This window comes from Papaver somniferum, chromosome 5 (genome assembly GCF_003573695.1).
Source record: "Papaver somniferum cultivar HN1 chromosome 5, ASM357369v1, whole genome shotgun sequence".
Classification (NCBI taxonomy): Eukaryota; Viridiplantae; Streptophyta; class Magnoliopsida; order Ranunculales; family Papaveraceae; genus Papaver; species Papaver somniferum.
Window position 1 is genome coordinate 39,544,614 of NC_039362.1, and position 15,774 is coordinate 39,560,387.

Genomic DNA, 15,774 nt, shown 5'->3' on the forward strand with positions numbered 1-15,774 from the left:
ATTGAAATAGCACTGGTTTTGCGTTAAGATCAATCAATTGGAATATCCAACCTTTGGTTGTTGATTTACATTGATTGACACTTGAACATTGGTCTTTGGTACCGTTCAAGTAACTCCTCTTATATTTAATCGGGCTCGCAGATTTCTATTTGCTGGTTGCGGATTGAATTAAGAGTTAGAAATATTAAACTCTTTGATATACTTTATTCTATATTGAGTCTGACTGTCTAGTTGATTCTCTAGAAAGTGTATTGGAGTAAGTCCTCTCAGATTGCCAAACGAATTGTTGGGTGTGGTTGTTAGACCCCCGCATTTTCACAATCAAATCAATAATCAAAAACTAAAATAACAATGCAAATTCTAGTTTCCCATCAATGGTACTATCTAGTTTGATTCCATAGAAGTCTTTAAACTAGCGGACGTAAGAGATTTCGCCTAATTATGTTACTCTCCGCTCCAATGTAAATTCAAAGTAATACCATTAGTCGGTTACAACAGTGACTACAAAATAAAGTGCCTGCCTCAGGGTGAGTTTGTAAGAAGAACAAACTTCACTATTTTTTAGACCATGGTAGTTTGGACACTAAGGAATTTTCATAACCGAAAATAGATTTGCAATATATTCCCATTTTCGGTTTTGTCTAGTTCCAACCAATATCCAATTGTAATATCGAAGTCCCTCTTGGATGACAACTAAATATTAGCTGGTATACAAATATACTTTACTAATATATCTATGTTGTACTTGCTGGAAAAATAAATATATACATGCGAAAATCTTAATAAAAAAATTCTCAAACATTCCGGTTTGGGATCTCACCTTGAGCATCAAGGAATATCTTTGAAAAATAAAAGATAAGATTTGTAGACATGTTCAAATTGCTCACAATGTCAACATTTTGAACTTTCCTATTTTGCAAACCCAACTTCCATAATCAGACAAACCCTAAAGTATACGTGATATCGGACATCGTTTTTTTCCATGAGGATCGGTCCTATTATATGTCCCCAATAGGTAGGGATCGGTTATGCGTGTTACAGGTTGATTTTTTTTTTTTACAACTAGATTTAGGAATCAATCCATTTTCCACAAAGGAGCAATACATTGGGATTGGTCCAGCTAGAGATCCCCAATAGGTATCGGTGACCACTAATCCAACTGATTTCTTTCAACTACGAAACAAGTTTCGTAAGTCTACTTCCTATACTCATATAATCATACATAGTTTTCTAAGCAAGAATGTAATGACCCGTCCCTCCACCGATATTATTCCCACTTAGCCACTGCGGTTATCCGGCAGTGTGAGATTTTCCACGGACATCGTTGCATCAATCCAGCAGCAACTTCCCGGGAGGTCACCCATCTCTGGGTTACTCCCGTCCGAGCACGCTTAACTGCAGTGTTTTCTGCCAACTCTGGAGCCAGTTGTGCTGAAAAGGCCTCGGTGTTAGGAAATGACAAACCATTACTTAGATTCCATTCGGCCAACCGCTGCCAAATATCGGGGTATTACAACACCACCACCTTAAATTGGAGCCGTCCTCGGCTCCAGCATATATTTTCAAGCCCAGATCTCCGACGCTCCCTACCCCTCATGAGAGAAGCACATTGAGCAATCCCGTACAACGTACTTTCCCACCCTCGGCAGGTGACCCGTCGTCGGGTCTGATACCATTTGTAATGACCCGTCCCTCCATCGATATTGTTCCCACTTAGCCACTGCGGTTATCTGACGGTGTGGGTTTTCTAAAGGCATCGTTGTGACAATCCGCCAACAACTTCCTGGGAGGTCACCCATCTCTGGATTACTCCCGCCCGAGCATGCATAACTGCAGAGTTTTCTGCCAACTCTGGAGCCAATTGTGCTGAAAAGGTATCAGTGTTAGTAAATGACAAACCATTACATATATTTCATTCGGCCAGCCACTGCCAAATATCGGTATTACAATGAAATCAATCCTAAGTTCATTACAAAATATAGTAACAAGTTATAAAGATAGTGTCTATATTGCAATTACGAATTTCAAAAGATAAGCGTTATACTTCGTAATTTAATATACATAAGTTGTAAAAGAACTTGTATATTCTTTCTTGACACTTTGATCATAATAAGACGATCGAGTCTCTAATACTAGAGTTTCATATATATAACTTCGACTTGAGAGTAATGTAGAAAGAAATATAAACAAGTCAAATCTTGTATTACTAACCTCGATAAAAAGGATGATGTGTTCATTGTTGTCGATACGTCTTCACATTTTTCCAGGTCTTCAGAGTAATAATTGTATGTATCAACATTTTTAGACTTCCTAGTCTAACCTAAAAAAGTTGACTCTAGTAATCCAATCTAACGACTTTGAGTTTGAAACTAAAATATGACAACCAACCTTGACATACCAACACTTGGCAGGTTCAACCGATCAATGCTTTAACAGAGTGAAACACACAAACGATCCATGGACATTCTAAACAAGAAAAACATGATTTGTATCATAGACTTGCCCAAGAGTTCAATTAGGTTACATATCAAATTACCTAGCTAGATTACAAGAAAGAACTAAACTGATGATTTAACGAAAGTAAAATAATAAAAATATCTATAAGGTGGTCAATACCAGCATGATCTTACAAAATCTATAAAATTGTTGGCTCTGTTATGTCTTGAGCATATTCCCCTAATCCACATTAATCAAGTATGCTTGCACATTACAAGATTTAAAAAGACCCACCCTGATGCCCCCTTTATCTGAAAGGCATATAAATTATGAATTCTAATAAAATGTAAGATTAAAAATAAAGTGTAAAGGAGTATAACTGTTAAGTCGCCTCTATGTTGTCAACTAATAAGATGCAATTGAGAAAATGCAAAAACCAATAAGAACTCGTTCGAAGTTCTAAGACTCCAGCCTATGATTAACTTTGACAGTACTATCAAATCATCTAACGAGGTGGCAGTAAAGAACTAACCGGATAATTTCAGTGCATGCCACATAAAACATATCAAGTAAATAACGAGTACTAGCAAGATCCTAGGCAATAAGAAACATGAGGATTGTTGATCCTATTATATGCCCAAAATGTATTCTTCTAACAAACAACATTCTACAATTCCACATCATAAGATTACACAAGTTCAACATACTAATATACCCTAGTCTGAAATAAAATAATAACGCTCGACTAAGGAACGACTAACTCACATGCTAAAGATTAGACATGTGCGAAAAAACTGCATAAGGAATCCCAACACTCCCCTTATAATTCCATAAGGAAAATACATATGCATGCTCGTAGCTTGTTATGCCTTATTCTCTGTTGTACTCTAGAAGGTATTTGAGATGAAGAATCCATAACAATTATACCAGTGTACCTGACCGTAGGCAAACATTACATACAACTAGTATGCCCAGACATACAACTCTCTACCGTGGGCCAACCAAAAATTATGATTATCTTCTTCTGCAAAACATATCAAACAAAATATGAGACTAATAAAGCATAAGGAAACTATTATTAATTGAAGCTTGATAGGCATAAATTAGCTAATCAATAGCGTAAACATAAACCTATAGAACATGTAACGGTGTAAAGATGCATTATTAAGACTATAATAAGATAAATGGCGTAACATAAATACAATCACAAACCTAAAGGGATAGAGCTAATAAAACAAAAGAGAATACCCAAACTATCATGTACCTTGAATTGAGTTCTGGTCATCGAAATCCTGAAATACAACAGATAATTTTTGGAAAAAGCACATGATCCGTAAAATAAGAAGACGTCCCATCCCCTCTTTCGTAGTTTAAAATCAATACATTTCTAGGGTTTTAGAAACAAAACTACGAATTCAATAATCGAATCAATTCATTTTATTCCCAGAAATAAATACAAACGAAATGAGAAAAAAAAAGAGAATGAAACGTTTTCGATGGAAGATTTCCAACTTTTTTTGCATCCGAAAATGGAGAGATAAAAAGAGAAAAAATCATTTACAAAAAAAAAAAATTGAAATTAAAACGCACGTACGAAGAAAAAAATGAAAATCTAAAATTGGAAAAAATAATCGCTATGTCATCGACAGGATTGATCGCCGGTAGGCTAAACAAAATTATTAATGATTTTTTTCAATAAATAAGGACTAAATTAAATTTCCCAAACTAACTAGGGACCACCTAAAATATTCCCTTCTCGAGATCTTTCCCAAGGGGTTTAAACTAACTGCCCAATCGCCGCACATCATGAATGCGACCGACAGCCAGCAGGTTAATTCTTGGTTCTATCTCTCCTGGCAGAGCAGCTCCGTTGACCACTTGCCGTTTCAGTCAGGGCCTTTCAAAGCTCATTTATTCTCAAATTTCTCATCGACGTAAGTAACACTAGCGTAGCCCACTCCTCTAATCCGACAAAAGAGAGGGTGTTTCCCCTGATGGCTTGCTCATCTCCTCCATCTACTTTCCCTCTCCAAGCTCATAATCTGGACTCAAAACCAACTGAAGAATGGTTACTATCTTCGCTCAAATCTCCAAAAACTCCAATGCAACTCAAAACATTTCATGCCCATATCATCAAAACTAATCTCACGCAAAATGATCTAGTTTTTGGACAATTTTTCTTATGTTGTTCTATTTCCAATGCAATGAACTATGCCACTGATATCTTCTCAAATATTTGTAGGGGGTTAGTCCTCGAGTGATTTCGGGGGAGTTGAGTATATTTTAAATCTCAGGAATTTTGAGAGAGTTTGAGAGAGTGTAGGGAGTTTGAGAGAGTTTGGTGTTTTTGAGTTCAGGGAGTTTGAGAGAGTTTATTAGAGGGAGTTTGTGGGAGTTTGAGAGAGTTCAATCCTAACTCATTCTCTTTTAAGAAACAATAAACCCTCATTTGAAAATAACATTGATCTTTAATCAAAAGGAAATATAAATGAAAATGATCATATTTCTGTATCAATAGTATGTTATTTTGTGCAACGAGATAATTTTTTTTCCCTTCAATTTAACGGTCTCCATACAATTCTAACTCCCTTTGTTCACGAACATTTTCCCACATATCATCCGCTATACGCTTTATCCATGCATTAGCTTCTTGACGTTGTTGTTCTTGAGTTTGTTGTGTCAAAATTTCGTCGTCATTTACAAACGTTGATGGATGGATATCTTCCTCTTCCTCAACCGGAAACTCATCTGAACGACATTCTTTTCGTGAGAAGTTGTGTAGGCCTGCACAAGCTGTCATTATCTCCACTTGCACCTGATACGGAAATGGAGGTTGAGACTTAAAGATCAAGAAACGAGACTTCACAACACCAAACAATATTTCAACTACATTCCTCAAAGAAGCATGACGCATGTTAAATAATTCTTCAGCCTTTTTCGCATGATTACCCATACCAGAAAATTCTTTCAAATGATAACGTTGACCACGAAATGGTGTTAAACAATATCGTCGGTTTGCAAACCCACCATCCCCCAAGTAATATTTACCTGAATAAAACACAAAAAGAAAACTTCGTCAAGTAGAACCCGAATATAACTTAACCAAAAAACTCAAAACTTCACATTAGATAAAAGTAAAATTACTTTACGGTATTTTCAGTCCATTTCTTTTTGTCATTGCGGCGTTAAGTATTTTCGAATCATGAGCAAACCCTTCCCATCCACTGAGCACGTATATGAACTCCAAGTCGAAGCTGCAAACCTCTAACACATTTTGAGATGTAATTCCATATCGATTCCGATAAACAGATGCATTTCTTTTCTCTGCCATTGCTGGGATATGTGTACCGTCCATAGCTCCAATGCAATCCTTAAAGTAAGGATAAAATCGTGTACTCTCACGAATTTTAAATGGAGTTGCACTTGTTGGCTTAGCCATCATCCTCGGAGCTATAACATTTAAAGCTCGCAACATCCTGTTGAAGTTTTTACTAACTGTCCACCGAGAGCAACCAAATGTGTCACGTATTGTGCAATATCGTGAACTTTGGCCAACAACGAGTAAAAATGTACCAAGCATTTCTTCAATAGAAACACATCTTGCATCACATAATGATGTAGTTTGTCTAATGATACAACATATTTTTAGAAAAATATCAGGGTACATCCTATAACTTCTTCGAAAGTCTTCCGGGTCTTGACGAAAAACTCTCCTTATATAGTTATATCCAAACAAAGTAACTGAGCGTCTCATTGGTCTTTCAATACGCTGACTTTGTATGTATTGCAATTGCTTGATTATATTGATCAACCATGAATGCACCGCTGAAAGTATATTCAAAAATATGGATAGTTCAAATTCGTTACTGCTGCTTATCTCTTCATCATCACTGCTTTCTTCTTCTGTATCAAAGGCTTCATCTTCACTATCAGTAGATAAATCCAAATCATACATGTTCACCTAAAAAGATGATAAAAGTACTTTTTTTTATTAGAATCATCATTATTTCAAAAGCATAAAAGTATATGTATATAGAAAATAAGCATATAGAATATAAAGTTCATAAATTCAATCATAATAGCCATATAGATGTCAATCCATAAAAATTAGTAGCAATCAATCCATAACAATAAGTTCTCAACTAGGAGAAAAGAAAAATTAAATACTAATAGTTACGAAGAAAAACGATCAAATGTTGTAACTCTAAAAGCCCATTAAACCTAATAGAAACTTGCAAAGATGACAGGTTTATGCTTTTAACTTTGAACCAATCCACAACTTTCTCTCTTCAGGAGTAAAACGTATGAATAAGTTCTTCTTGTGATTGTTGTCCAGCATTTCAATTACTTTCAGCTTATCTTCCAAAGAAATTTCATTCATGCCATAAACAAGATCCCATACTTGGTTATCTTTCTTATCCTTATCAATTCTGCGCATTTCTTTTTCAATTTTGCGGTCTTCTTTCTCTTTCTCAATAAGAGCATGAATTGAATCAATAGAAGAAGCAATTGATGAACTGTTGGAAATAAATTTCTCTAGATAATCAGACTGCCCAGTAGGATTAGTTGATGTAGAAGAGTCACCAATGTCACACCTTGGTCTTTTCTTTGGTGTCGTTTTTCTGAAAGGAATTTTCTTTGTGTTCATATCTTGAGTTTCATTTTTATTTTGTTCATAACTTTCCTCTAAGCCATATCCCACATATGATACGTTAAAATCACTATCATATTGCTCTCGTTGAGTATAATCAACATCGAAGTAATCATCTTGTTCATCTTCCTTATGACAGGTTCTAGCACTTGTACCCTCATGGGTAAGATCAACTGTAACTTTTCCAGAAGCACTTTTATTCCCAAAAACAATAAGCAAGTCACTATAGTCTTTACCATTATCTTCCCTTAAGTTAGTTTGGTTTGGATGACTCTGTTAACACACAAAAAATAAATAAAGGATAAAGCATGAATTATAACTCTGCACAAAATAGAAGAAAAAAATATTAAATTTAGTTTTCAGTAAGTAACACACACATACCTCAAAGTAATTGTTCCACATCTCGTCGGATCCAGTAATCATCTTGTTAGCATCATCCCAACCGAATCCAGAAGTACAAGATTTAAACAAATCCTGGTATTGACCAAATCTAGTCTTCAGCCATCTATGTTTCCCTTTATAGTTCTCAAAAGATTTGTCATAACCACATGCTTGGTTAAGTTTTGGAAGTATCTCCTCTTCCACTATTCTCTTAGTAAAACATCCACTAGTGTCTTTATTCTTCTCAAATGTAGCTTCTACCAACAGTTCCAATAATTTCTCAGTCTCTCGAGTTGTCCATTGTTTGTAATTCGTAGTCACTTCCGTTTCCGGTTCCGTATTCTTATTCTTCCTAACATTCTTTTTCTTCTTTTTGTTTTCAGCAGGTTGGCTGGATTTTTCCATTCTATGGTGTCACATGTTAGCTACATTAATACTTAGACTAATACTAGAACTTACCAAAGCAAGAAAAGAGAGATTCATAAGAGGCGTAAACAAATATAATATCTACATTCAAAAAGTAAAGGAGCACATGAAGATAATGAGAAGAAACCCCACTTGGCAATGATCCTCAGAAACAGGTGGCCGAGAATCAAAGAAGAAATCAAGCTACCTAATATAACCCAGTTTTCCTTGTCTCTTTTATCGAATTCCACGATTCTCCGAACTATAACGAACTTCTTCATAACCTCTATAACATCGCTGTCTTTTTGGACTCACTCTCACAACCCAAACAGAGTACCTTAGTTTAACAGCATTTTTCCAAGTTCAACTCTCACTTACTCCCTCTGTAGTACAATTATCTATCAATCATGAAAAACTGAAAATACCAATATTCTAAGTAGTAAAGTACATTTGAAACGAGAAGATAAAAAAGTGAGAGAGGCAGAGGGGGCAGAGGAGATAGAGGTATGGGTGCTCAAAGAACACCTCCAAAGAAAAAATCAACAACACTTGAATTCTTGTTTAGTTTGGATTCATCATACACAAGCTATGGGGATAACACACCTCCATTAGAAACAGTATCCATATTTGCTTTACATGTTTGCACTTTAGACCTGACTTTGCTTGTCAGATTTACATATCCAGATCATGGATTCTATATGTGATGAACATGTGGACTGCAGCGACTTACTAGTGTCTATTACAGGTGAGTCTGTAAATGACAGAACTAGTGATGAACTCAGTGTAAATCATCGATCAGAAATGCAAAGTTTGGGAGTATAAGCACATGTTTCGGAACTAAGACGACAACAAGAAAATTCAGTGGAAAAGTGTTGAGGTAGAGAGACATGAAAGGTTATGTACATTAGCATCTATTATCCTCAGGGTCTCTGAAGGGACTCAGTGTATACACACAGATAACAATGTGGATTTGACTGGGAAAATACACTCAATTCCTGAGTTTTCATAAGATGAATTGTGGATTTGACTGAGATGGGTATGATTCAAATTTTGGGTCTGATGAACTGATAATGTAAAGAATGATTAGATGAGGTTGGTCCTGTGTAGGTGACACTAGTAATGAAGAAGTTGCAGTTGTAGTGGGTTGGCAGATTGCTGCTCCTAGTGGTTGATCTCATGAACCAGATGGTGGTTGTTGTCAATAGTCCTGGTGGTGCTGTGACTGCAGAAGGGCTTGTGGTGAAGCAATGGAATAATGTGTTTATACCTAAAGGAACTGGAATATCACAGTTATAGGAGTGGATGATGGACAAGAAGAAAGCTGGTATGCTGGTTGGCCTGAGTTATATGAATGTGCAGCTGCAACTGGTGTTGATGCTAACTGATGGTGTTGCTAATGGATAATGGTGGTTGCAAGCTCATATGAGAAGACTAGGCTGGTACTTTCTGGTATTGGAATCAATTTGGAAGTGCAACTGAAGCTGGTGGTGGCAGTAATGCAATACAAGGAGTTTGGGTGTTAATGCTGTGACGAATACAAAAGGTTTGTCTTACTGCCATTACCGGAAACTGAAGATTTCAGTGAATTTGATGGTTTAGAAGAATGAGATCAACAATTGCAGTTGCAGACTAGTATTGGCAGTTTGTAGAAGTGATATTTTGCAGGTGATGGAGCAACAGTTGGAATGGACTGAGAGAACAAGTGATGCACAATCATTGTGCAGTACTGGCTAGGTCAGTGAGATGGCCTTTGCAAAACTGCAAAGGCTCGGGCTTAAGCAATTCATACCACTCATCCTGGTGATATAGGAGTCATTGGACGCTGTTTTTTGGCATGAAATGTCTGTGCAACGGGATGCTTCCCTCAAGCTCAAGGAAGTTTAGGAATTATAAAGTTTCAAAAGGCAAATAAGAAGCAAGGTACCAGTAAAGAAAAGAGGTTATGTGATTATCTCACATATATTATGTGTTAAGTTTCTGAGACCATGCCACTTTCACTTCCCTTGTTTTTCCCATTAAGTGTGGGATCTCTACTTCATGCAAAATCTCAAGTAAGTTTATAAGGAGATTGTTCCTTACAGGCAGTGAACCAAGTAGTACACAAAGAGATTGTTCATGCAGGAAGTGAACCAATCCCAATGGATAAGATGCCTCCTCATGCAAAATCTCCTTGCAGGCAGTGCAACAATCTCCTTGCAGGCAGTGAACCAAGTAGTACACAAGGAGATTGGTCTCGCAAGTTTCTGGGATCTCTACTTCATGCAAAATCTCTATACCGTTAATAAATCATCGAAGAGAATCTCCTTATAAGTTATAACAAAGTAGAATCCTCTTCAGTTCCGAAACATGTTTATCTGACAGTAGGGTTTTGATAGAGAGAGAGTACACACAAAACAAAACTATACACACAATCAAAATAAGCAATCATGGAGATCAAAGATATGAAAAACAATCAAAATAGTATACAAATCAAACTATTATAAACAATCATGGAGATCAAAGAAGAAAAAAAGCATACCTGGAAAAAAAATGTTTTCCTCTTGTTTCTCCTATGGTTTTCTACGCACCAAACTCCTTCCCAAATCTCTACTCTTTTGAGAGATTTGTTGTGAGACCAAAATACACTAAAAACTCATTCGAACTCCCCAAAGCAACCAACTCCCTAGTATTTTAGGATTTTATGACTAACAGGGAGTTCAAGAGCTTTTTTTAAACTCCCCAACGACTAACAGGTGTTTTCTAGGGAGTTTAGGAGACTCCTCTAAACTCCCCCACGACTAACGGGGATTTGGAGAGACTCCCTCAAACTCCCTCAGGACTAACAGGAGAAAATCCAAATACATTAAAATCTCTCGACCTCTCCCACGACTAACCCCTTCGTAAACCAAAACTCTTCTTCTACAATGCCATGATTAAAGGCTACTCACAAAATGGGCACCATTATAAAGCCTTACAAATGTACTCCCTCATGCGTTCTCGTTCCGTTTCTTGCGATTCTTTTACATTTCCAGTTGTTTTAAGATCAGTTTCAAGTCTTAATGAAATTCAGACTGGGAAAGAGTTGCATGGGGTTGTTATGAAAATGGGTTTGTATTCAAAACTGATACTTCAAACTGCACTTATTGATATGTATTGTTCTTGCGGCTCAACGGATTCTGCACGTTTCATATTTGATAGAATTCTTGAAAGAGATGTTATTTGCTGGAATACAATGATAGCTGGATATGTTAAATGCGGGGAGTTTAATAAAGCACGAGAGCTCTTCGATCAGAGTCCTTCGAGGAATGTATCGTCTTGGAATACTTTGGTCGATATGTATTGCAAAACAGGGGATATTGAGATTGCAAGGCAGTTTTTCGATGAGATGCCTGAAAAAGATATCATAACTTGGAATGCTATGCTCTCAGGGTATGCTAAGATTGGAGAATGTGAGTCTGCCAGGAAATTGTTTGATCAAATGGTTAAGAGAAATGTTGTTTCTTGGAATATTTTGATTACTTGTTATGTTCATAATCGACGGTTCTTGGAAGCACTGGATTTGTTTAGAATGATGCAAGTTTCAGATGTTAAGCCGAACGAAGTCACGGTTGTATCCGTGATTCCAGCTTGTGCTCATCTTGGGGCACTTGATTTAGGGAAATGGATTCATGGTTATATCAACAGGAATCATATTAAGATGGATGTTTATGTTAACACTTCACTTATAGATATGTATGGTAAATGTGGAAGTGTCGAAGAAGCTAAAGGAGTTTTTGATAATGCAAATGTGAAGGATACGTTTTTGTTTAACACAATGATTGAAGTCCTGGCAATGCATGGGAGAGCAGAAATGGCATTCGGGATCTTCATGTCTATGAGAAAAGAAGGCTTAAAACCAAATGAGGTTACTTTTATTGGTCTCTTGAAAGCTTGTAGTCATGTTGGCATGGTAGATACTGGACTAAAATATTTTGAGGTGATGAGAGAGGAGTTTGGTCTAACACCAAAGGTAGAACATTTTGGGTGCATAGTTGATCTTCTAGGGCGTGCGGGGCATTTGCAGGAGGCCTATGGGCTAATAACGAAGATGCCCATGGAGCCTCATCCAGTGGTATGGGGATCATTACTTGGTGCATGTAAGATCCATGGAAATGTCGAGTTAGCAGAGGAAGTAGCACTTAGTCTTGTAGAATTGGAGCCTCAAAGCTGCGGGAATTATGTACTGTTATCAAATATATACTCCAAGGCCGGTAGGTTTAATGAGGCTGTACAGTTAAGAAAGATGATGAAAGAAAAGGGTGTGAAAAAGCAACCTGGGTGCAGTTCGATCGAGGTAAATCATGTTGTGAGTGAATTCTTTGCAGGAGATCGAGCTCATCCCAAGTGCAAAGAGATTTATGAACAACTGGATAAAATGGTTAAGAGATTGAAAGCCGAAGCTTATGAACCTTGCATTTCATCTGCATTGCATGACGTGGATATGAATGAAAAAGAGCAGACACTAGTACACCACAGTGAAAAGTTGGCTGTTGCTTTTGGACTTATAAGTACCGATAATAGAACTCCGATACGGATTGCTAAGAATTTGCGTGTTTGTGACGATTGCCATATTTTTATGAAGATGGTCTCTAAGTATTATGATAGGCAGATGGTTATTAGGGACTGCAGCCGTTTTCACCATTTCAGTAATGGGTCTTGTTCATGTTCTGATTACTGGTAACTGGTATTATACCATGCTCAACTTCAAACTATCCAGAATGACCATTTGTATATTTTATTCTGATGTAGCAGTATACAATGATATTAGCATCTCTGAAGTTCTGAACAATGGGTGGCATAGTTTTATTCCATACAGTGATTGCCGACTACTTTTATGCACTGAATTGACACAAAAGCCATGTGATTTTCTACAGGATTCTGCCTAGTGTGTTAGGTGATTGTTGGACTAGGAATGTTTTTTCACCAGTAATCTTTGCAGGAGGCAGGAGCAATCTCCCTCCTTAAAATGATGAGACCTGTTGCAGCCCCTGAGAATATCTCTCTGTCATAGATCTTCATATCAGTTTTGTAGCCAGATGACAATCCCCTGCATGCTCTAATATTCTTTGCCACCCTTATTGGGGAACGAGTCTTAGACTCTTAGGAGTTGTACTGACAAGCCCAACGGCAATCACTAACTTATCACTATGATGACATAAGGCTATCCTCTTCTCTTCCTCCATGGCATCAAACAAAACCTGATTAGTTTTATGGAACATATCCAACCTCCTCCAGCTTTTCCGCAACATCGTCTAACATTGAATAAATCTCCTCCGATCGCGGGTGCCTGCCATCTCCAACTACAAACTCATGAATCACATTGTTTACCTCAATCCAACTACATCCCGGAGTCTTCAAAATCCCTCTATCTTTCATGAACCTCCTCATCTTGATAACTTCTTCCCATTGACCCTTGGAAGCATAAAGATTTGACATTATAACATAATTCCCATCATTGAACGGTTCCAATTCAGCAAGTCGCTCCATGGCTATCTCCGCTAACTCAACGTTACCATGAGCACTACAAGCATTAAGTAATGTTCCCCACAGGACACCATTTCTTTTAAATGGCATGTTTTTCATTATCTCATAAGCTTCTTCCAAATGACCTGCCCTTCCTAGAAGATCCACCAAGCATCCGTAATGCTTGATGTGAGGTTCAATCTCGAAATCCCTTGTCATTGAATTGAAATGCTCCCGACCCTTTTCTACCATTCCTGAATGTGTACAAGCTGATAATACACCAATAAATGTTATATGATCTGGTTTTGTTCCGGTCCTGAGCATTTTGTTAAACCTCTCAAGTGCTGCTTCTCCATATCCATGCATTGCTAGTCCACCGATAATCGAATTCCAAGTAGAAATACTCCTCTCTGTTAGCTTATTGAAAACTTGAGAAGCTTTATCGACATATCCACATTTCATATACATGTCTATAAGTGCAGTAGCCAAGGTTGGATTAAGAAAAATACCGTTCTTATGGATATACCCATGAACCCATTTCCCCATTTCAAAAGCTCCTAAATGAGCACAAGCAGATAAAACATTAACCAAAGTGAACTCATTTATCTCAATACCTTCAATTTGCATTCGATGAAACAAAGCAAGTCCTTCACTATACTTCTTCTGTTTCACATAACCCATGATCATCGCAGTCCACGAAACGACATTTCTTTGGCACATTCTATCGAATAGTTTTCTAGCATAATCAAGATCACCGTAATTAGAATAGAAACCAATCAACGAAGTTTGGAGATATATATCATCGGTTTTCAAACTTGGGTTCTTGATAACAAGTGAATGAATCACTTTCCCTTGATTAAGACAAGTACAAGCTTTAATAAGAAATTGGTAGGTGAAATTATCAGGTTTGAGTTCATGACATTGCATCTGAATATAAATTTGTAAGCTTTCATTAAAAGTACCATTTAAGGTATAACCTCTAACCATGGTGTTGTACACAAATGTAGTGTTTTCGCAAATCCCATCGAATATTCGATTAGCATACTCGGTGTGGTTTGAATTTACAAGTGATTCAACAAGTTTAGAGAGTAAAAGTTTGGTTTGATAAGATGGGTAGTTTTTGATGATTTGAGTGTGGATTTGTTTGTAATGCTTTACACTAGTACATTCTTTTAGTAGTTTTAGATGCTGAATTTTGGATTGATTAGTAGGGATTTCAGATGATTTGATGGATACTGGGATTTGGGTTTTCAAACTTAAAACTACGTTGGGATTCATGTAAGAGATCATGATGAGCTTTTCCTAAATGTAAAAGGAAATACAAGTTGTGATTACTGAGCCTCGATTCGAACCTTTAACGTCCTTGAAATGGCAAAGCATAAGATTGGGCTCTAGTTTAGTCCCACATCACTTATTTTACAAAACATAATCACTTCATATACTGGAACCTGCCCCATTAGCTCTTCCCTTCGGGGACATCCGATAAAATTGGAATGATACAGAGAACAATAGCATGACTCCTGCGCGATGACACACACAAATCGGGAAATGGGTCCAATTTTTTTTTGATATTTTTCTTAATTATTTTTTCAAATTTTTTTGATATTTTTTCCATTTTCTTTTTCCTGCAGAGAAGCCCACCTTCCGAGTTATTACTTACAAAACCGTGGTTATAACTTCATTGGTAACACTATGATTCCAAACTAAAACTAATGAGGCGGCATCAATAACCGTCAACAAAGGTCGACTCTGCAAGCTCAATGGCTCGTATCAGTGCAGTTGCTTTGTTTTCACATTCTCGTAGTTCATCATCTGGATTACTGTCAGCAACTATGCCGGCACCAGTCTGTATATGTGCAACCCGTTCTCGTCTATCCGCTTTCTTGTACGCGTACATAGCGTCATAATGGATTTCTTTTGGGAACACAATGATGCGCAAAGCAAGTGCAATGTCCATATCACCCGGTAGTGATACACTCCCAAATCCACCGCTGCATGGTCCTCGCCTTGTAACTTCTAATTTATCAATCAACTTCAAGTTTTCACCTGTTTTACATGATAAGTTGCAACTGATCCGAGAGTTACAAGTGATCTGAGAATTTGATGTCCTTAGAGCAACCGCAGTGGACGACCAAACTCAAAAGTATGGTCTAGTAACGAGACGCAGCGGGACAGACTAAAGAGTAAAAGCCGGACCAAAACCAAATTCGAGACTATATTTGGTCCGGGACCAAGACCAAAACCAAATATAATCGAGCGAACGTATAATGTTTGTTTGTTGTACGTTTCATGTGAAGCGGTAGTATAATCCCCGTTCCATTCCCAGGCGAACTTATAACATACGCTTCAATGAAGCGCACCTATTATCTCCGCCCGATGAGCGTAACTGAAATGCACGTCTCACATGAGGCGTTGGTATT

General features: G+C 37.3%; 2 protein-coding genes, 1 non-coding gene and 1 pseudogene across 3 annotated transcripts; 2 read left to right on the plus strand and 2 right to left on the minus strand.

The window, feature by feature from the left end:
* Positions 1 to 10,729: 10,729 nt before the first annotated feature.
* On the plus strand, positions 10,730 to 12,599 carry LOC113281424 (pentatricopeptide repeat-containing protein At1g08070, chloroplastic-like). The gene has a single exon (XM_026530153.1). It carries the CDS (start codon positions 10,782 to 10,784, stop codon positions 12,570 to 12,572), a length of 1,791 nt encoding a protein of 596 aa, XP_026385938.1. The 5' UTR covers positions 10,730 to 10,781; the 3' UTR covers positions 12,573 to 12,599.
* A 2-nt stretch (positions 12,600 to 12,601) lies between these two features.
* Positions 12,602 to 14,656, minus strand: LOC113281425 (pentatricopeptide repeat-containing protein At1g08070, chloroplastic-like). Its single transcript, XM_026530154.1, has one exon. It carries the CDS (start codon positions 14,642 to 14,644, stop codon positions 13,100 to 13,102), a length of 1,545 nt encoding a protein of 514 aa, XP_026385939.1. The 5' UTR covers positions 14,645 to 14,656; the 3' UTR covers positions 12,602 to 13,099.
* Positions 14,657 to 14,817: 161 nt separating this feature from the next.
* Positions 14,818 to 14,917, plus strand: LOC113284741. The gene has a single exon (XR_003328362.1). It is a non-coding gene; the product is annotated as a U6 spliceosomal RNA (small nuclear RNA).
* A 160-nt stretch (positions 14,918 to 15,077) lies between these two features.
* LOC113278969 overlaps positions 15,078 to 15,774 on the minus strand; it is a 29,272-nt pseudogene continuing 28,575 nt past the window's right edge.

Bases quoted from the DNA above. Each gene is read 5' to 3' on its own strand.
- LOC113281424 (XM_026530153.1), top strand. From the start codon at position 10,782: ATGATTAAAGGCTACTCACAAAATGGGCACCATTATAAAGCCTTACAA.
- LOC113281425 (XM_026530154.1), bottom strand. From the start codon at position 14,644: ATGATCTCTTACATGAATCCCAACGTAGTTTTAAGTTTGAAAACCCAA.